The 22683-nt window shown below is 41.0% G+C and overlaps 1 protein-coding gene across 1 annotated transcript in view; it reads right to left on the minus strand.

The window, feature by feature from the left end:
• Positions 1–22683, minus strand: part of COL4A1 (collagen type IV alpha 1 chain) — a 209256-nt gene that overhangs the window by 93365 nt on the left and 93208 nt on the right. The window contains exons 3-12 of the mRNA XM_037896797.2: positions 12042–12131; positions 11912–11956; positions 9736–9780; positions 9564–9626; positions 9415–9468; positions 9256–9282; positions 5146–5229; positions 4136–4198; positions 2953–2988; positions 918–959 (exon numbers count right to left, since the gene is read on the minus strand). Of these exons, the coding sequence (XP_037752725.1) occupies positions 918–959; positions 2953–2988; positions 4136–4198; positions 5146–5229; positions 9256–9282; positions 9415–9468; positions 9564–9626; positions 9736–9780; positions 11912–11956; positions 12042–12131 (549 nt within the window). The remainder of the gene's footprint in view (positions 1–917; positions 960–2952; positions 2989–4135; positions 4199–5145; positions 5230–9255; positions 9283–9414; positions 9469–9563; positions 9627–9735; positions 9781–11911; positions 11957–12041; positions 12132–22683) is intronic.

Raw genomic sequence — 22683 nt, forward strand, 5'->3', positions numbered from 1 at the left:
ATTACATTACATAAAATATAGGGTGATAATCATTCATTTCCTCCATAGCAATCCAGATATACAGAATTACAATGGCCAAGACAAAATATTTACAATATAAAACAAAGCTAACAAAAGATCCCCATACCTCTCTGTATCTTTTTACATTCACGTTTCAGAAAACATACTCTGTATTAGGAGATCTAACTGGATTCAGAATTATTCCTTATATTAAATTATAAATAATGAATTTTCTACAGAAGGTAGATCAGGAACTTCTGTTTTCATAAGAACAAGGAGACATTCAATTAAATAAAAAGATGGGAATTGTTAAAGTTAAAACTGATAAATGGAAATACTTTTACGCACAATATGTAATTTGGCTGTGGAACTCATTGCCACAGGAAGTTACGGAGGCCAAGAACTAAGCATGATTCAAAAAGGGAATCAACCTTTCTATGGATAACAGGAATATACAGAATTACCAAAATTAATTATAAGAATTTTGGCAGGAATTTTAAACCACATGCTTCAGGGCTTAAACCAGTCTAACTATTCAAGATCAAGATGAGGCATATGTGGGGGACACATGACCCCATATATGCCTATAGCAGGGTCCTTAAATCTTCCTCTGAAGCATCTGGTGCTGGCCACTGTCAGAGACAGGATACTGAATTAGATGGACCTTGGATCTAATGATGTATGGCAATTTCTATGTGCCTAATGCCAGTCATGTGAAATTCCACAAACCATGTTGGTAATTAATTATACCAGGCAGTGATTTGAACCAGGTTTGAACCCAAGTCTTTTAAAATGAAAAAGTTACTGTATTGGCTTACTCCACAGAGTGACTCCAATAGCCAAACTTTAAAATAAATATAGCTTCAAAAATATACCTAGCAGTTGTATTCTAAAGCATTTCAAACAGAGGGGCTTACCTTATCACCTTTTGGTCCTTGAAAACTCAAGCCCATATGACCCTGATGATAAAAATTATACAGTGTTACTGAATTAGCCAACTTTCCTTTTATAAATATATATATGTAAGGATTTTATAAATGTGGTAGATTTGGCTCCAAATCTAACCTCCTGTTTATTCAAATATGGAAAGTCCTCGAGGCCCATATATTCTTATCCTGAATTAAAAGTTAATTAGCCATAAGCCTGAATGATTATTATTATTTTTTTATTCATTTCTGGTCATGCCTTGAATGTGCTCGACATTTTCAAAACATAAAAAGGCATAGGTCCAGCCATGAGGAGATCATGTTATTTTTGTGAAAAACAAACAGAGAGATGGAAGATGAGGATCAGGAAGACATACAATTAAGGGGGCCATAAGATTATAACATAGTTTTAATGACAACTAAAATATAGCTATATGTGTGCATACACATCTTTAAATGGACAAATCTTTCACTCTTTCTGACAAAAACTCTCTTTTTCCCACATACTTCTCTTTCAAGACAGATATATAGAAGCAGAGACCATCCCAAATGACCTTATAAACAATCATTATATTTATCCTATTTTTTCCCTATCTTTAGCTCAACCATGTGTTCACTTTGACAAGTTGGGCAATGGTAGGACTGCAGAAGGCATGGGAGATGTGGCCTCCAAATAAATATTTGGCTATGATCAATGGGACCACTGTACATCCCACACGATCTCTGCCCTAATGTTGGCTTTCCCTTTACCTGTGCACTCAGTGCAGTCCCAGAAGCCCTGTGAATACCTGAAACAGTCCTATTTAGGACATGATAGTCCCAAGTTCTTTGCACTCAGTAGCTGGGGCTGAAAAAATATGCAACTGTTGGTTTTTGTGTGTGTGCACTTCCTGCCTCTAGATGCCAGAGATCACTGCAGCTACTACAGCTGGGTGGCCAGAAGCTGTCTTTCCTCTGGTCCTGTCTCCTGCACAGAGTCAGCCAGTTTCAACTTAGTTTCAACCCAGCAGCAGTTTCAACTTAGTTCTGCCTTCGGAGAGGTGGCACCAGATGGCGACAAAAAATGGAGAGAGGACTAAGCCCCATGAGAGAGATGGAGGAACATGGAAACCCAAAATGTTGGACAAAGCAAGACACATTAAAGGTAGCAGAGAGCGAATGTGAAGGGGGACACCCTAAATCGGGGCTGGAAGATGGAGAGAAGTTTGGAAGGAGAGGAGAATCGTCCCCAGTGGAATGCCAGAGGAGGTAGCAGGCCACTACACTCCCCCACCACATACTACTCAATGCCACCATGCCACCATCATCAAGAGAATGGGGGGAATCCAGAGCCTGTTGAGGGCAGGAGTGGCTATGGGCTGGTGAGGGATCAGCCAGAGGTTTTGTTTAGAATGTTCATGCACACTACTGGGGTGGGAGGTGGAGATCTCCTTTCAGTTGACTTATACCAACATAGACTCTGATTCTTCCAGATGCAATATCAAAATGCAATATATGGAACAAAGGCAGATGGCAAATCATGATTAATGCCCATTACGCCAAGATGTACTATTTTTATTTTTATATTTACCTTGCTGTCTACCCCTCCTCTGCACACTCCCTATCATTTTCTGTCATAATGCATATTGCAAGGTCTTTAGGGAAAGCATTGTCTTTTTAATAAGTGTGTGTATAGGGCATAGCACAATGAGGTCCTGATCCTCCCAATCACTCACTCCTGCCCCCCACCCCCATGAATGAAATTCTCATGAACGTTTTAGTGGCATTTCAATGACAAATTTTGACTGACAAATTTTGAAATTTTCAACCAGTGCTGAATAAATAATAAAAATAGTAGAATATAGCACTTAGTGGTGTTTTAGTCTGGTAGGAGAGCATATCTTAAAGAATACCTACAAAACCATACCTTTTTTGAGGCCCTGTTAATTAAGATACAATATTTTATATGAAGACACAAGAGTGCACAGAACATTTGAAGACTAGCACGTCGAAAAAATAGCTCAGTACTGCCTATGAAAATCCTCACCTTCTCACCCGGAAGTCCCGGTGGGCCTGGGGGACCCTATAAGACACGACATTTTATTAGACCGCATGCTATACATTACATGTAATGTTTTCTGCTTACCACAGACATTAAAAATACACCGTTCTACTGGTGTCTTCATTTTAATGGAGAAAGATCAATATCATGTTTTTAGTACTTTCTAACTTCCAGAATTTGTCTAAGATCTTACATTAGGGGTGTGATACTGCAGTTAAGAAGTGCTGGAGCTGGTCACTACCTGGACAAGAGACACTCATACCAAACAGCAGGTGCTGCAGGGAGTGGCACTGGTGATTCAATAGGTAGCACTCTTCCCTTGGATTTATGCTTGAACCTGTTCCCCAACCTTAGCACATCTGTACTGCTGAAGGTGCTATTTTTCAGATGAGATGTAAATCTTATGTCCTGCTGACCACTTGTGCTGAATAATAATCCTTAATTTGCATAATTTAGATAAGTCTTTGTTAACTCAGTAAATGTAACCACTAACTCAAGCATGTTTACACTGAGTCATACCTTGCTCCCTTTTTATACAGCAGTTTTGCAGTGCAGACTCCACAGCCATGGATTCATAACACAGATTGCCCTGAATGTAGCTCACTATGAGGGGAAACAGTGCTGATTTTTAAAAATAGGATTAACTGGTCCCTGCTTGCTGGTATCTGTGGTTTACTAAGGCCATAAAGGCAGAGAATGTATTCTGACATCTACTACACCTGTCAACGTATCAAGTAGTTCAGGTGCCTTGAACATTTGGAATTTAACACAATAGGAGACCTTCTACTTGGGAAGAGATTGCCTTTCCTTTGTTCCTAATAGTACCTCTAGGACAATCTCAGCAACTATTTTGATTTAGATTAGGCTGTGAGACCAGCAACACATTTTCCATGGATTCAAGAGGGGAAAATGTAAAAACCTATTACAAAACTGTAGAAAGAGGGACCAGATTCTAACAGCCACTGAAGTAAATTAGAGTTATTTGCAGAAGCAGTCCCCTGGAGTCCAAGGTCACACAGAAGATGTGTGGTATAGTAGGGACTGAACCTGAGTTGCCCAAATGGTAGGTTAGTTCCCTAACTACCATACCATTCATCCCCAATATGCCAATGATTTAGAGCTTTTTCGTAAAGCAGCATTACATAAATCATCATAAAATGACACTTACTGGAACTCCTGTAATCCCTGGTGGCCCGATGGGGCCTTGGAGCCCTGGCAATCCTGGTGTACCCTGAAAATAAAAAGGAGCCATTAAAAAGAGATACCTATTGGGCAATTTAATGATGCTTATATATATTATCTGGCTATACTGAAAGGACAGGGGACACCTGATATGGTTTTAATCAGGCCACAACTTTATTATTGGATGTCTGGGATCACCTGGCAGATACAAGTGTACAGTGCAGGTAACCCCACGTTCATTATCTACCTGGGGGGCTTCTGCCAGCCCGCCCCCCCTTTTCCATCCAGGTTCCCAAACTAACTCATTTCTGGGACCATGCGATCCCCCCACTTGAATGAGGGTTAAGGTGGGTTAGATGAAAGGGGTTGGCTCCCTGACATACCAGTCATAGAAGCCCCGAACCCCGCCCTCCCCCCGTTCCACTCCTTTAACCAACATCTAGTTTTTAAGTCCTTTACCAAGACATATTATCTAGTCACTGTATCCCTTCCCTATGGAGTACCTTCCCTGGACATCCACCCCGCACTTACACAATGAGTTGCGACACATACCTTAATTCCCTTCACACCTCACCTCAACAAAGCCCTCCCTGAACCCACTGTGGGGAAGGCAAAAAAAAAAATGCCACTCCACCTAGGCCAATCTCGTGGTGAGGGAAAAATTCCTCCCAGCCTCCCTGAAAAGGAGTGGCTTGTGCGATGCCCACAGCAGGGCCTGACCAAATCTGGCATTTTACCACCTCCAGGGGAGGGAGAGTGGGTGCTGCTTCACCCACTCCTGGGAAAAGGGGTTCTACTGCCAGGACTTGCCCCTTTTAAACTCCTCAGCCCTTCTGGTGCCAGGGCACCATGCTAATCTATTCCCCTTTTGCAGCAACTTCAGAGTCTTTCTCTTCCTCCTCTTCCCCCATAAAGCACTGGTCTTTCCTTCGGCAAGCCGGACAACACTCTACCCCCACTTAAAGGTGCGATGCAGTCATTTTAGTTAAGACTTACTGGTTGTCCAGGCAGGCCAGGATAACCTCTTTCACCTTTTAGGACATTTTGTGGTAAGAACCCAATCACTTCACCTGGGTCTCCCTATCATAGGAGAAGGGGGAAAAAAAGGTGAAATATATATATGCACACAAATAAAAACATTGATTCCAAAACACTGACATTAAGACTGGAGAAAAGCACACACATAACATTTATACAATCTTTTGGAATCATTTGGGAAGTATACAAAAATGGTCAGCATTTTACTTGTTTGAATTGTTTTAAACATACCACAAGGAAGCTGCTGTAGTTTTTAAAAGCCCTTCAGTGTCAGGTATCCTTGAAATACTCAGTAAAGATTCCAGTACCAATCTTAACTTTTCCCCTTACTTTCCACTTATTGGTGGGAAAATCCCCCTAGTTGCCCATTAAATTTAAGTCTATCCAATCTGAGTATCTGGCCTGTGTGTTGGAAACATTTGGAGGTTTTACAGGCAAGGGACCCTCCTTCCTAGACTGTGATCTCTGGCCATTTATACAACCTTGAGACTGCAATAGTCCCCATGACCACAGCACCTGACTTCTATGTGGGAGCAGTAGATGGTGAATCAGCATAGTCACACATACTCCAGACCTGCCCCTCCCTCAACCTACATTTTCTCCAAAACCTCCCTGCAGAGTGGTGCACTGAAAGCTAACATGAAGCCGTGCTCTGTGGCATGTAGAGATGGGAAGGCACAGCCTGCATGGGCTCTCTGAATCCTGCTCCCATCCTGTCCTGTTGAACCATACCAATTGTGCTGAGTCCATAGACCTCCATGATTCAAGAAGGATTTACATTCTAGTACGTTTTTTCATTACATTCCAGATTCTACAATACCAATGAAAACAGTGGAACTTCCTACAGAGCAGGGTACTACTCAATATAAGTAAAGGTGGCAAAATCTGACCATATGATGAACTTATATCCACCCTTCCCATACATGGGCTCAGTTTTGCCACCATTATTCATATTGAGTAGTACCTTACTTGATTTCAAATCAACTACTTAGAATCATAGAATTGTAGGACTGAAAGGGACCTGCAGAAGTCCTCTAGTCCAGTCCCCTGCACTAAAGGCAGGACTAAGTATTATCTAGACCATCCCTGACAGGTGTTTGTCTAACCTGCTCTTAAAAATCTCCAATGATGGAGATTCCACAACCTCCCTAGGCAATTTATTCCAGTGCTTAACCACCCTGACAGTCAGGAAGTTTTTCCTAATGTCCAACCAAAGCCGCCCTTGCAATTTAAGCCCATTGCTTCTTGCCCTATGCTCCTCCTTGTAATAACCTTTTATGTACTTGAAACCTGTTATCACATCCCTCTTCAGTCTTCTCTTCTCCAGACTAAACAAACCCAAGTTTTTCAATCTTCCCTCATAGGTCATGTTTTCTAGTACTTTAATCATTTTTGTTGCTCTTCTTGGACTTTCTCCAATTTGTCCACATCTTTCCTGAAATGTGGCACCCAGAACTGGACACAATACTCCAGTTGAGGCCTAATCAGCGCAGAGTAGAGCAGAAGAATTACTTCTCATGTCTTGCTTACAATTATGTTTGCTTTTTTTGCAACAGTGTTACACTGTTGACACATATTTAGCTTGTGATCCTCTATGAACCCCAGATCCCTTTCCACTGTATTCCTTCTTAAGCAGTCATTTCCCATTTTGTATGTGTGCAACTGATTGTTCTTTCCTAAGAGGAGTACTTTGAATATGTCCTTATTGAATTTCATCCTATTTAGTACAGACCATATCTCCAATTTGTCCAGATCATTTTGAATTTCAATCTTAACCTCAAAAGCAATTGTAACCCCTCCCAGCTTGGCATCGTCAGCAAACTTTACAAGTGTACTCTCTATGCCATTATCTAAATCATCAATGAAGATATTGAACAGAACCGGACCCAAGACTGATCCCTGCAGGACCCCACTTGATATGCCCTTCCAGCTGGATTGTGAACCACTGATAACTACTCTCTGGGACTAGGTTTCCAACCAGTTGTTCACCCACTTTATAATAGTTCCATCTAGGTTGTATTTCCCTATTTTGTTTATAAGAAGGTTATGCGAGATAGGATCGAAAACCTTACTAAAGTCAAGATATACCACGTCTACCACTTCCCCCACATCCACAAGGCTTGTTACCATGTCAAAGAAAGCTATGAGGTTGGTTTGACACAATTCGGTCTTGACACATCCATGCTCACTGTTACTTATCACCTCACGTTATTATCTTCTAGGTGTCTGTAAATTGATTGTTGAATTATTTGCTCCTTTATCTTTCCCATTACTAAAGTTAAGATGACTCTTTTGTAATTCTCCGAGTTGTCCTTATTCCCCTTTTTATAGATGAGCACAGTATTTGCTATTTTCCAGTCCTCCAGAATCTCTCCCATCTTCCATGACTTTTCAAAGATAATCGGTAATGGCTCAGATATCTCCTCTGTCAGCTCCTTGAGTATTCTAGGATGTATTTCATCAGGCCCTGGTGACTTGAACACTTCTAACTTGTCTAAGTAATTTTTACCTTGTTCTTTTCCTATTTCGGTCTCTGATCCTAACTCATTTTCACTGGCATTCATTAAATTAGATGATTAAATTGCTACTAAACTTTTTGGTGAAAACTGAAACAAAAAAGTCATTTAGCTCTTTGGCCATTTCCACATTTTCTGTTTTTGTTCCCCCCACTGTTTTTGTTTACCCTGTCCTTGGTCTTCCTCTTGCTTCTAATGTATTTGTAGAATATTTTCTTGTTATCCTTTATGTCTCTAGCTAGTTTAAGCTCGTTTTGTGCCTTTGCCTTTCTGATTTTGTCTCTACTTACTTGTGTTATTTGTTTATATTCATCTGTTGTAATTTGACATAATTTCTACTTTTTGTTGGACTCTTTTTTGAGTTCCAGATAATTGAAGATCTCCTGGTTAATCAAGGGTGGTCTCTTGCCATACTTGACTTGATCTAATCACATGGGGTTGAAGAGTTCCTCAACTCCTCCTCCACTAACTTAAATCACACCTGTTTGCACCAGCTCTAAATTTAGCCATAGTGTGTCAAAATCCTATATAAAATGGTCAAGGGAACCCTAGCAGCATAGAATAAATGCAGAATTTTCCTTGAAGTAAATCATAACTCCAAAATTTAATGGCCTGCAAAAAACGTGAGATTTTCCTTCGCGACAACAACTTATACCTAAAATAAGGCAATAATATTTATCCAAATTACTTGTAAATTAAGTTATTCACATCTTTGCTTCATATTTGGTATCACATGATGCCATTTTCATAAATTCTGAACAAATCACAGCCCTTTGTGATTCAGTTATGTTGTTTCTAAAAGTTGTTTACCTATGCACACATGTATAGAAAAGAATCATTAAAGAATCAATGTTATTTTACCATGAGTCATTTCCTCCCATATGAGAGAAAGAGGCAAGGTTTTTTTTATGACTAAAAGTCTTTTCACACCAAAACTGTGATTACACTTATGATTTATATGCAAATTGAAGTTTCAAATTATATCCATTAATTTTATATTCATGTGTCAAATCCTTTCATAGTCACAGCATTTCATTCCTTAGAAAGACAAAGTAATATACATTTCATTACACAGAAAGTTAGTTTTTATAAATTAGATTTCAACTATTTGTTTAACGAACATAAGATCTTGGTCATGTTTTTGGCTGTTTTCCAAGGAGAGTCTTTGTGGAAAATTGACTGGAAAGCTGAAATGTTGGAGTTCTCTCAAATCTGGTAATGTCAAAATAAATATATGGCTGAATCTTAAAAATGAATTTAAGTCTTTATACATCAGGGAGTGGGCATAAGACACCTACTTAACAGTGGGTACTATTTTCTTTTAGGCCCTGATCCTGCAAAGATTCATGCAAGTGCTTAAACTTTATGCACTATGAGAAGTCCCATGGCAGCTAATGGGACTACCTCACAGCATACAAAGTCAAGCATGTATGTACATCTTTGCCACATCAATACCTAAGTAAGGGCTGCTAATTTTGATGTGCATAGGTCATCTGATTTTTAACTTCTAAAAGCAATATATGAATGCATTCTATTTTAAAGACAAACATACCTTAATTCCAGGAGGTCCTGGAGGTCCCTGGAAAATAAATACTTAAAATGTATTATTTTTTCTCATACACATTATCAATATTATACAATTTTTACTAACATTTAAAATGTCAAGAATCAGAGTGGAAAGAATGAATTATGGATCAAAATGTTTACTTACTATTCTCCCATCCAATCCAGGTAAACCTGGAGGACCAACAGGGCCTATTTCACCCTAAAGAGAACAGAGAAATTGACTTTGTTTAGGAAACACATTCATATTTTAAAAAAAAATATGTACAAGGAAATTGTTAAAAATGTAAATGTCACCTTTGTGCCATTGCAACCTGGGATACCAGGTGGACCTGGTGGGCCATCTTGTCCAGGGATGCCCTACCAATAGGAGAAAGCAGAAAAGTAATAAATGCTGTATTAATCCTCACCTGATGTCACTAGTAAAACCGTGGGGTTCTTTGTAAATAAATGTATGCTTCATACATACAGGAAGACCTGGGTTTCCTGGATATCCTGATGAACCTGGTGGGCCCTGTAATTAATGAACATATATTAAAAACTATAAAGCGAAGACATCAAAATTACCCAATAAAATATAAAACTATGGGCCTGATCTAATTATGACCGTTTTAGAGCTGATCAAAATATCTGGAAAACTTTCCATGAAAATTTTTTTGCAAAGACTTTCCGTCAAAATTTCAATCACTCTATAGCAGTGGTGGGCAACCTGCGGCCCGCGGGCTACATGCAGCCCATCAGGGTAATCTGATTGTAGGCCACGATACATTTTGCTGACATTGACCGTCCGCAGGCATGGCTTCCTACAGCTCTCAGTGGCCACAGTTCGCCGTTCCCTGCCAATGGGAGCTGCAGGAAGAGGCGGCCAGCACGTCCCTACGGCCCACTGCTTTCTGCAGCTCCCACTGGCCGGGAACAGCGAACTGCGGCCACTGGGAGTTGCGGGGGGGCCATGCCTGCGGACAGTCAACATCAGCAAAATGTATCGCAGGCCACAATCAGATTACCTTGATTGGCCGCAGGTTACCCACCACTGCTCTATAGGCAAGGTGAAAAATAATACTAAAAACAAATCCACAAAAGTTTTGATTTTTTTCCAAAACATATTGAAAAATCCTTGCTCAGCTCCATTTCCATTGTGTTCAGTGGGAATTAGATCAGAACTGAAATGCACAGTCAATGCTGCTAAGGAGTAGATATTTTGTACATTTGCCACTGTAATTCATAATATGAAATCTACAGCTATCTCCTTTTTACGTTAAAACAGGATGCTACCATGCTGCTGTAGATACTTCTCTGTCTTACATAAGCCATGACCAGTTCACCAATTTAATTTTTATTGCTCAGAAAAATCACTATGTTGAAATGCTTATTTTTCTCAAATACTTCGGAAGTTTAACAAATCAGCATTTTGTCCAGGCCTGTCCTTTTCATGCTCCTAACTTATTTAGTCTTCCAGTGATTTCTAATGTGGGTGTTGGGGAGCAGGAAAGACAAATGTAGTTGTTTTAGCTTGGGGTAAGTAATTTCATTCCAAAACTTGTAGCATTATTAAATGCCCAGTCTACTGGTACTGCGAGTGGTGACCACATGTACAGTTGGTATATGTTCACCCAAATTAGCCAACACAGTGCCCCTGGGCGTGTCTATCATTAACAGTGGGATTGACTTTAAGACCTCTGAGTCTAACAGTGTAAGCTGTTAGTGCCTGACAGCTACAGCTATTAACTCAAAGGCTATAGCTGACTCAAGTTCTATGTGGTCTAACCATGAGAGGGCACTAAAGAGCCATAGTCGGTAAGCCTATCTGAGACTATGTGCAAGAAAGCCGTGGGTATAAAAAATGTCACAGGAAATACAACATATTCAAGTTCTCTTTCATGATTATTATATCCTTAATTTAGAGTGCCCCAAAAGAGCTAGGCACCTCACAAAACGAATAAAGACATGGCCAATGCCCTGGCAAGTACACAAGCTAAAATGAACATGACAGATGAAAGGGTCAAATGCACAGCTTAGGAAAGGAAGAAGAAGCACAAGAGAGTGACATCAATAAGATCACAGCGACACTCAGAAAGGGCCTGGTCCAGCACTACTGAAGTCAATGGATATTTTGCCTTTGACTTTAATGGTTGCAGGATTGAGCCCTCTGCCATACACATATATTAATGTTTCTGTTAACTTGTGTGTAAGTGTGTGTATCCTGTCCTCCCTGCTCACTTCCTATAGGAGAGACAGCAGAAGTGATTTTTTTAAGGAGACTTTTAAAGTAGGTGAGAGAGGTGAATTGGTGAACAAGCTTAAGGAGGGGCTTCCAAGTATAACAGAGCCTGGGAAAAGGCAACCTTTGGAAGAGAGGGAAACATGAAGACTCTCAAGACCAGTATAACTGGTAGAGTAATAAGGACCAGGTAGGTAATGTAAGAGGACATAGGCAGGGGCAGCATGCTGCAGACCCTTGAAGGCAAGAGCAAGAATTTTGAAATTAACAGGCAGCCACTGATTAACTTAAAGAGGGGGCTGACATTATCTTGCACTTGGCAAAGAGCAAACATATCTGGAAAAATTAAGCTAACCATTAAGACTTAAAAATCTTAACCTACATTCTTCAAAATTATTAAAACTAAATGTAAGCAGATACTCACCCTTGTTCCTTTTGTTCCTGGTAGCCCTGGTTCTCCAGTATCACCCTGTAAGAAAAATGGAATATATTGGTCTTTCACAGTGACAAGGATTTAGGGAAATCTTCCCATTTAAGTATTAAATGCACCCTACCTTAATTCCTGGTGGCCCAGGTGGACCTTCGGGTCCTTGCATTCCAGGAAACCCAATTACACCTTGTAGGCCAGGCAAACCTCTTTCACCCTGTAAAGAAAAAGAACACTTCAACCTTAGTAAAACTGGTTCTGCTGCTTCAAACTACCAATATTCCCAGAGACAAAGTTGGTGAGGTAATGTCTTTTATGGGACCAACTTCACTCACCTTGTCTCTCTAATATCCTGGGACCGACACAGCTACAACAACACTACATACAATAGTATACTATCCCTGGTAAAACTGAGACAGCTGCCAATAGATAGTAGATTACAGATTATACCTAGGTGGAGTTAAAACATCTGAGTTTGGTATTTAATAGAGAAATCTAACAGCTATAAATTGATGTTAACGTGTATAGAAACGTGTTTCAATGAAGGGGAGAACAAAGGAGGCAGAGGCACACAGATAGAAGAGTAATTTGTGTATTTTAAACAAGAAAACACATTTGTCTCAGTCTTCCTGAGCAAAGTTCTACATGATGACTCATGGTACCACAGGCATGACTATCCACCATAGGTGCTGCACAGCCCCTCTGCAACTTTTCCTCCATTATGATCTTTTTAGGAGTAGCTGCACTCCTACTGTCAATAAGCTGCCAATAAGTCTACTAGCAAATTACATACCTCTGAACTGTAAATATAAGGTGACAAGTGGCAAATGGGGAAGGCTGCATTATGAACTACCATTCTGACTCCTCTTGTTCATTCCAGCAGCTTTCATGAGGTAAGACTCTGCCAGTTATATATATATAGCTTTGAGTCCCAGAGGATGGAGCAGAGCCCAAGTGCCCTAGGAGAAGTTTGGGGTAAAATTCCTTCCCAGGTGGCTCAGTGAACAGACTGCACCATCTATCAGAGTCTTCTTTCCTGCTCTCTGGGCCAAAAGAGTGATTTTCAAGATCTTCATGCTGAAAAGTATCCTTCTCCTATAGATATCCATATTTATTTAAATCAGATAATTCTTTTGTTAGCAGTCAGAAAACGAACTCTATTGCACATTATGCATTAATCTTGTAGCTACGTAATGCTCACTAACTTAGAGCTCCATATGAAAACAGCAAGAATTTTGCATGCACTGAACAAGGATTATTATTTTTTAGTTTTATTACAGTGGCATCTAGAGGTTGAGAATGTGGCTTTAATATGCTAGACACTGTACTCAGAAATTTAAAAAGACAGTCCCAGGCTTCAAGAGTTCAGCACTAGGAAAGGAAATAACACAAGCAGCATGAGCTTGATGATTGACTGATATCATGTGAGTTGTACTGTTTTGTTTTTTTGTGGGGTGGAGTTTGGTTTTTTTTAATTATTTGGGTGTGGGTTTTGTTAGGATGGCATTAGCTAGACGGAAAGACAAAGGAAGGGAGAGGGGACTTAGAAAAGGGAGTACAAGGGGGGATAGGGCAGGGGAGAAGAGGGAAGGAGGAAGGGACAGAGAAAGAAAGAGGGGCATATAAAGGCATGTGGAGTGAGGCTGAGGTGAAAGGAATGTGAGGGAAGGGGCAGGAGTGGGCTGAAGCAAACAGCCAGTCAGCAGAGAATCTCCTGAGTAAAAATGGTAAAAAGCTGCCTGATGGTTCCATCAGTGCTTAAGCGTCTCTGCTAAGTCTCCTTTTGTGTCTGCTCCTGCTGGCTTGGGTTTCTCTAGACTGGCTCCTTCTTGGAATTTCCTTTCTTCCCCAAGCCCACATGTCTCTGGGGAAGTGGCATCCAAAAGCCTCCAGAGGCATCTGCCAAGCACATTTCTACCTCCAGGGGGTGCTGGTGGAAGTGGGGCCTCACACAGTCACAGGCATACTACCTCCATGCAGCACTGGGGGGAAATCACTCAAAAGGAGTTGGGGCAATCCCCCAACACACTGCCAAGAAATGATCAAAATGGGCTTTACTCCTGAAGAAAATTTGAATTTTTTGGCATACATTTAAATGCAGAAAATTTTTGTCTGAACACCAAATTATAATTTGGCAATGCTCCCACTGTGCCTCCTGGGAGTATTAGTTTGGGGGCCTTACGCTCTCATTGGCCTCTATGGACTGGGTTCCCTGGTTGGACTAAATCTCCCATGCTGCATTAGTGTCCCTCCCACCTTGGAGAGGCAAGGCACTGCATTATGGGAGTCTCTGACCATGGTTTATCATGGGACATGAGACTCCACCTCAGCATTTCCAAATTGAAATATTTGGGGTTTGGGGCAAATATTTTGTTTTTTTTTTTGACAAAATAATACTTTTCCATGGAAAGACAGCACTGTTCCCCCCTCAAATTAATTTAGTCAAAAAACTAATTTTTGTCAAAAATATTTTTTCTGTTGCTTAAATGGCATGACTACTACTACACATCACGTTGATCCCAGCATGTTTGCTTAAGAATACTAAAATCCCAGGCAAAGTAAAAGACCACAACAAAAAAAAAAACACAAAGTAATTAAGAAACACATTTCTGAATCTGCAGTAAAAAAGGTATAAAATTCTGACTATACAATTGATTTAAAAAAACATTTTAAGGAAGAATATACCAGGATCCAGGAAGAGGTATCTGACTAAATGTGGATGTAATCATTCTAAAATCTGGAGTATATCAGAAATGCTAAATGGATTACTGAGGTACATAAACCCCATGTTTTGGCTGGCTTGTTGCACTGCAGTAGCAAGTACATCTACAAAGAACAGATGTTACCTCATTTACAAGCAGGATTTTACAATGAATCCTGGACACTTGCTGTGACCTGCTGGGAGACGAATTAGGGACACAGAAGACACTAAAACAGATATCAAAGCAGTTGTCCACTGCTCCAGGAAAGTACAACATGTGCAAGTGAAGGGAAAAAATGACCTTCAGTGGATGTACGTAATGTAACTAATGATTTTCATTCGGGGATCTCAAAGCATTTTACAAACTGAGCGCATCATAACACCCTTGTGAGACGGGAAAATATTATTTCACTCATTCTACATATGGGTAAAATTGAAGCACTGAACGATTATGGGCCTGATTCTCATCTACATGTGCTGGCAACGTAAAGGGGCCTCAAAGTAGATGTAAATAACTCAGTTTAAGGCCAAAGTCTCTTCATGCTGCCAGAGCGGTTTAAATGGGACCTTACAGTAAATGAAAATCAGACCCTAAGTAATTTGCTCTAGCTCACACAGAGCTATTTGTTATTTCGCCATCTGCCTGGAGTAAGGGGCAGCATGAGGCTGTATTAGGGTTGCCAGGCGTCTGGTTTTTGAACAGAATGCCTGGTCGAAAAGGGACGCTGACTGGGCCATTAAAAGTCTGCTCGGGGGCGCAGTGGGGCTAAGGCAGGCTCCGTGCCTGCCGTGGCTCCGCACGGCTCCTGGAAGAGGCCAGCATGCCCCTGTGGCCCCTAAGCACAGGAGCGGCCAGGGAGACTCCATGCGCTGGCCCCACCCCAAGAGCCAGCTCTGCAGCTCCCATTGGCTGGGAACCCAGAGCCCCCCACCCCTGCCACACTCTAAACCCCTCAGCCCGGAGCCCACTCCTCATCCCTGACCCCACACCAGAGCCTGTGCCCCCAGTCAGAGCCCTCACCCCCTCCTGCACCCCAACCCCCTGCCCCAGCCCTGAGCCCCCTCCTGCACCCCAAACCCCTCATCCCTAACCCCACCCCAGAGTCGCCACTCCCAACTGGAGCCCTCACCCCCTCCAGACCCTAACCCTCTGCCCCTGCCCTGAGCCCCCTCCCACACCCCAAACCCCTCATCCCTGGCCCCAACCTAGAGCCTGCACCTCCAGCTGGAGTCCTCACCCCCTCCCACACCCAATCACCCTGCCCCAGTCAAGTGAAAATGAGTGAGGGTGGGGGAGAGCAAGCCACAGAGAAAGGGGAGATGGAGTAAGCGGGGGCAGGGCTTCTGGGAAGGGGCATGGCCTCAGGGTGGGGGCAGGGCAGGGATAGGGTAAGGATGTTTGGTTTTCTGCAATGAGAAAGTTGGCAACCCTAAGCTGTGTTGAGAAGAAGAGAATTTCAATCCCAGTTTCTCCTCTGATCCCCCCGCTCATGGAGCATGGGAATAAGTTACTTTACCTCTCTTTTGGGAGCAAGTTTTTGCCTGCTCTGCGCCTGGCTGGTTAATCTAGCAGGCAGATAGGAGGAGAGGGGCTAGGGCTCTTGGCTCTCTCTGTCTCTTGCCTGCCCACTTTCTTGCAGAGTAGCTTCCTCTCCTATTTTTCCCCCTCTCCCCACCATGGCTGGAGTCAAAATCTGATCAGGATCAAGCAGACTATTAAGGGAGCCTTATTCCCCTGTGCAATCACAGGAAGGCTGGGACAATCTAGTCCCCAGTGAGTCAATGGCAGAGTCAGGAATGGAAACCAGGTGTCTTGGCTTCCAGTCTCCTTCCCCTACTCATTTGATTACAGAAGATGCCAATACATTCACTCTGGTTTAATGCAACCTTGGCCTCAGTGGGACCAACATCTAGTAACTGATATTAAATTTATCCTGGGAACTGGAGCAAGAAAAACTGACACAAATAAACATCCCCACACAAATAAACATCCCCACTACGGAAGCTGGCGAGCATCAGTAAACTGCTGTTGTCCCAGTTATTTCTGAAGAATTCAGATCTCCAGTGGTGATCCACAAAGAATACAAGAATCTGAGTGTAAGGGCAACACAGGGCAGTAATTCCAGTTCCAACTTATGCAGCTGCAAAATCTTGGAAAGTAACTCTGAGTTGACTTCTCCTACTTAAAATTTGATTCATAGGATTCAGAAATTAAAACAGATGTAACCAACACCCCTTAGTCATCTTCACCTCTACTGATTCCATGTAAATTGTAGGAAAATACAAAAGAAGAATTCATTATGATGAATTCAGCTAGTGTGATACACACTATACTTCTACAGTGGTGCAGCTGAAAAATAGGTACTCATTAAAGGTTGCATGAAATTGTCTGTTGAGATTGCTCTTTATGGTCTAGCTCTTGCACAATGCATCAAGTGTCCTTACAGTACTGTCAAACATAGAAATTAAAAATTAAAAACAAATTGACAGCTCTCTAGTGAGAAGTAAACATGTTCAGAATATAGCCACATAGGCCGATCTTCTCACTGGCACTAACCCTTCCAAATTAGCCATGAAATACTGTTTCACACATGAAACAACTGCAGATCATTATTCAAGACAGTTACATGCAATTAGTATTTTCAAAATTTTTGCTCCAATACATTTGGTGCAGAGAGTGGAAAATAATCAACATTAGATTATAAATTATGTTTCCTACCTTTCAAGATGAAGACACTGGACAAAAAGATACTTGGACTCAAGTGACTGGGAACAAAGATAGAGGCCAAAATTTTCAGAAACAGGAACCTATGATCCTAGTTAGGATCTTAAATCTAGAGTTGGGCACTTAAGGGTGGGATTTTTGAAACCCCCCTAAGTGACTTAGAAGCACAAGTCCCAGTTACTTCATACTTGTGCTCGTAGGTCCTTTAGGAGCTTTTGAAAATCCCACTCTTAGGTACCTACATAAGGACTTTAGGCTATTTTTGACAATTCCGGTCTTACAGAAGAAATTGAAAGCCTGTTATAACTGATCCCTAGAATAAGTGTGGCCCCAGTGGCTGCATGCAGCCACCAGGGACTTCATGTTCAACCACCATGACTTTTCGGGGGTCATGTGGCTACTACGTGGCTATACACACTTTTGTTACAACCAACTTTTTTAAAAAATGGATATAGTTAGTGATAATTGTATACATGTTGTGTAAATTAAGAGTACCTATTATTCTTTACATTGAAAAGATTTGTTTTTTATTGATGACACTTTCAAATAACCACAGGACTAGATTGTCACTAATATAATATTTTAACTCTCAAAACTACAGCCATTACAAATTTGCTGTGGCACTTGAGCAGCCACACCAAAAATTCGTTTGAGAACCACTGCCCAGAGTGGCTGTAACAAGTTCTGAATTATCACTTTCCTGTTGTCTGATATTTTTGAAGTTTTTTTAAACAAAATATTAATCCTTGACAGGGGAAAGATAAGATGTCACTTGAACAATAGAAAGAATAGAAGTAGTATGTGAAAAATGTGAGATTTTAAATTTAACAACATTTACATAGCATCTTTCATCCAGGAGGATTCCAAAGAGGTTGACAAATTTAGGCCCCAAGTAACATCAGGGGTTCTCACAACAAATTTTTTGGTGGCCTCAGACTCTTGCTGGTGGCCACACTAGCAATTTTTCCTAAAATAATTGTTTTTCCTTAAGTTAATTAAATAAACATGCACATATACATGTCCAAATCATTGTAATTTATTTATGTAGGATTTTTTCAGACTCAGTAATAAAAATAATTTACTGTTGTCTCTATTCTTTACTGGACCTAAACAGAATAGAAACACAAATAAGGTGCTTTGCATGTTGTCTTTTTGTTGTTGTTTCTTTTGCTTTTTTGGTTGCACTTTTTTTCCTTCTAAGACTTGCTAGCTGGTAAGTCTTCTGCTGTGAAAAGTGATATTGGCATGTTTGTTAACACCACTTTTCACAGCAGACTTACTCAGCCCCAGCAAGCCCTGGGACAAATCAAGCCCTGGATGGGGAGGTGGACAGGGAGGCAGTGGTGCCCTGGGACAATGGCAGGGGTGGTGAGCCTGGAGCTGGAGCCTGGAACCAGAGCCTGCCACCAAGTGGACAGAGCTCGAAGCCCCGTGGCCAAAGCCTGCCTCCCCTACCCCTGGGAAAGTGGGGAATTCACCAGTTGCCTTTCTGTTATTTACTGTTGTCTCTCACCCTTCCCTATCCCTACTTTTAATTCCATGCTTCTGTGTCTTGCATTTGGCTATTTTGTAATGGAACCATTCATAATCTACTGATAGATTAGAATAAATTGACAAATGAATATGAACCAGGTGTGTTTCACTCCCCACCATGTTTTTACCCAGGCTTCTCCAATTCACCATTGTTTTGCTGCCCCAACTCCCTGGTTCCCGCGTGATATTCTTCTGTTCAGTGACCACATGAGATCGAGCCACAAATCTTGGAATTTTTCTGGCTTTGGTGGCTTTTGTCAAAAATTACAATATGATTGTATGAGTAATAAGTACTTTATTAATATCGAAGTGCCTGTGTTAGTGTTAAAATTCTCCTATTTGGATCATTTTGTTCTGATAACCAAGAGTGCTCAAATTTCATCTCTTTTAGATGAATAAAACCTATGTTCTAATATATTAAATGCTAAAATCAAGGGTCTGGCCTCTCCTACTAAAGTGATGGAAAGAGTACTTACTGGAGGTCAGGAGTGATATTAATATCCATACCTACTAATTCCTGAATTCACAATAAATCTACGTCTACCATAGAATAAACATTTTTTTAAAATCCTCTTTCACATCACCAAGAAGGATAATTCTAAAGCAGTGGTTTTCAATCTTTTTTCATTCGCAGACCTGTAAAAAATTTCAAATGGATGTGCAGAACACTTTGCAAATCTTAGATATATTCTGTGGACCTCTTTAGGGGACCGTGGACCACTGGCTGAAAACCACTGGTCTACAGGATTACAATATTCAAATGACTTCTCAAGCAACTACTTCATTTTTCCCTGGCAACAATCTGGATTTTATCAGGAGAGCTGCTACCGCCTGCAATTACTATGCCCCAGGTCATGCAGCTATTCCCTGGGTGAGCACTTACTTGCGCCAGACAGTCCCATTTTCTTCAGTGAGGATAATGGCATGAATAAGGGCTAACCAGGGAAAGGAAAGTCTCCCAAATCTGGCCCTATACAGTCACAGTAGATGCTGAAAATTAGCAAGTTAAACAAATATTTGAGTTTTATGGAGAGATGTTAGTAGCTCCAACTTAAGTATGACTCTAATGTCATTCCATTCTAAGCCGTTCTCTCTCTCTCTCACTGCACTCACAAACACACACACACACACACACTTTCCCAGAAACTAAACCAATCTGCCTGAAACATCACAGATTTGTATGCATGCCAAGAGAACATTTTTTTCTTGAAAGTTATATGCAAAACTGATTAAGCTGTTTTGAGGTGAGGGTTAAAAAGCCACAGAACAAGTGATCCGACTTCTTTGACCATTATTTTTCCTAATTTTTCTCTCTTCTAATTCCATTTTTAGGAAAATGTTGGCTTTGGTGAGGATGAGTTTTGGGTTTAGATAGAATTATGTAGTGATTAAAAATTTGAAACCTACATTATGAATCCTGAAGATTTAATGTACCACCGTAATCCTGCACAGCCCCAGTGTGGATCTTGCAAAATCTACACAGTTGCAATAGGTTGTTGCAAAGTGAAGATGGCCTCAGTATGGACTTCTCAGACCCACATGTGACCAGAATTTGGCCCTGGGTTTTGGTGTTCTGTAGACGTAACCATAAATACTCCAGTGATTTGATAATCTTTAATCTAAGTACTTTTAGGTGGCAGACCAGTACAATCGCTATATTGTGAGAAGTATGTTATACTATGTGATCGGGCCTCATTTCTGAAATATTCACTTTCAAGTCATTGGGCTTCATTCTCCACCTTGTTAAGCCTATTTTACATCATTGCAATACCACTGGCTTGGAGATACACTGACAAAGAACAGATGTAATGGAGCAGAGAGTCAGGCCCAATTTGTAGATGCAAATTAGTGGAATCTGTATTTCTTTTTTTAACCACAAGAGGGAGGATTAGTACTAAACATCTTTTCAGATTAAAAATAAATAAAGCTCATTTGCTTGTCCTTAATTACACTTGTCATTTCCAATAGTTTATCATAAATAAATTTACTTAAAGAATTACTTATTTCTATTGTTTTATATTTGCAAACCAAGCACTATTTAAAAATATTAAGGCTTTGTAGCATTACAATGTTTAAACCAGGGGTCGGCAACCTTTGGCACGCGGCCCATCAGGGTCATCCACTGGCGGTCTGTGAGACATTTTGTTTACGTTGACCATCTGCAGGCACAGTCCCCCGCAGCTCCCAGTGGTCGCGGTTCGCCATTCCTGGCCAATGGGAGCTGCGGGAAGTGGCGCGGGCCACAGGGACGTAGGTTGCCAACCCCTGGTTTAGACTGCATGCTCTCCAGAATTGGAATTTAGCTACTTTAAGTACAGTTATGGAATTGTGTAAGTAGCACATAATCAATTATACAAACCTGTTGTTAAGGGTATAGAGAGCGCATGCATAGGAGCTCTGTACAGATCTTGGATAACACATGTGCTTTAGGGCACAGCCCTTCCCAGCTTGGGGATTGGCAAAATCTTTTCTCCTCCCGACAGGAGGATTCTAAGGAACTAGTACAAGAGAAATCTGCACTCAGCGTTTTTGGTTTGGCCAAGCTAAAATTAGCAGAGGACTTGCTGGGAGGGAGTAAAGAAAGAGTCTTTATATCACTTCTGCAACTCTTCAGTCCTGGGGCTGGCTAGGTCAGCAGTTGGCACAGCATAAAGCCTCATGGCTGCTCTAAATTACACCTGGATTACTATCACACCAAGGGGTTGTTCTGACTATCCGTGGCTGCTGAAGAATAGAGGTACTCTTGCTATGCCCTCTCTGCCAGAGGCCAATTTGAGATTGGCATAAACCCACTCTGCTGGCTCTGCACTACCTGAGGATTCCTCAGGTAGCCAGTTAACATGGCTTTCGGGCTGCACTGGACTTCCAAAACATTGCAAAGCATCCAGCTCATAGTGGGTCACACAGTTTCATAGATTTTAAGGCTAGCAGGGACCCCATTATGCTCATCTAGTCTGACCTGCTGCAGAACACAGACATGGTCTTTCACACAGAGAATTATTTTTTCCTACTATGTAAATGAACACGACCAAGCCTACTAAATATGGTTATCCTAGCCATCTGGGGAAAACAGCAGAGTCACAGCAAATGATCCTAACCCTCCAATAATGAGTCAAATCAGGATGAAGATATAATTACAGTGCTGTTCTTTTTGACCTATGTATTAACAGTTCAGGCCTAAACCATGTTTGGGTCCTTGATTAGAAACTTGAACCAGGGAGCCCCTTCACATAGACTAGAGTGACCTTGAAGAGTGGGACAAGCTTAGAGAACATGGGCAATAGAAAAGTTTGAGGGGAAAAGGTGACAGTGGTATGAAAAAGAAAATTGATTGACAGTGGTATGAAAAAGAAAATTGCACCAGTTGAAGACAAGTTAAAAGAAAGGGTGTTAATTTCCACTCAAGATCATCTACTGAGTTTGTTAGCTTTGAGTAATTCTTCCTTTAGTTTACTGCACATTGTGTTAAACCACTTGAAGTTAAAAGGTCCTGTAAATACGGGTAAAATGCTCCACACCCTTCCTTCTTAATTACTGAACATTATTTAGGGTTTGTCTGGATTTGTCATAGCTTAAATATTCATCATATTCCAAAGACAAAAAGCAGAAAAACATTTTATACTTTTTAGTTTGTTTTTATGAAGACTCTAGACCTGAATGAAATGTAACTTTATATGCAAGTTTCATATTCTTGCCAATGATTTGTCACAAGCATATTTATAAAAAATAATCTCTACCATAAATAGTAAAATCATGGACTACTAGTCCCAGACATTACAGCCTGCAATGAGTTCTCACAAAGTAGTATTT

This window comes from Chelonia mydas, chromosome 1 (assembly GCF_015237465.2).
Source record: "Chelonia mydas isolate rCheMyd1 chromosome 1, rCheMyd1.pri.v2, whole genome shotgun sequence".
Taxonomy (NCBI): domain Eukaryota; kingdom Metazoa; phylum Chordata; order Testudines; family Cheloniidae; genus Chelonia; species Chelonia mydas.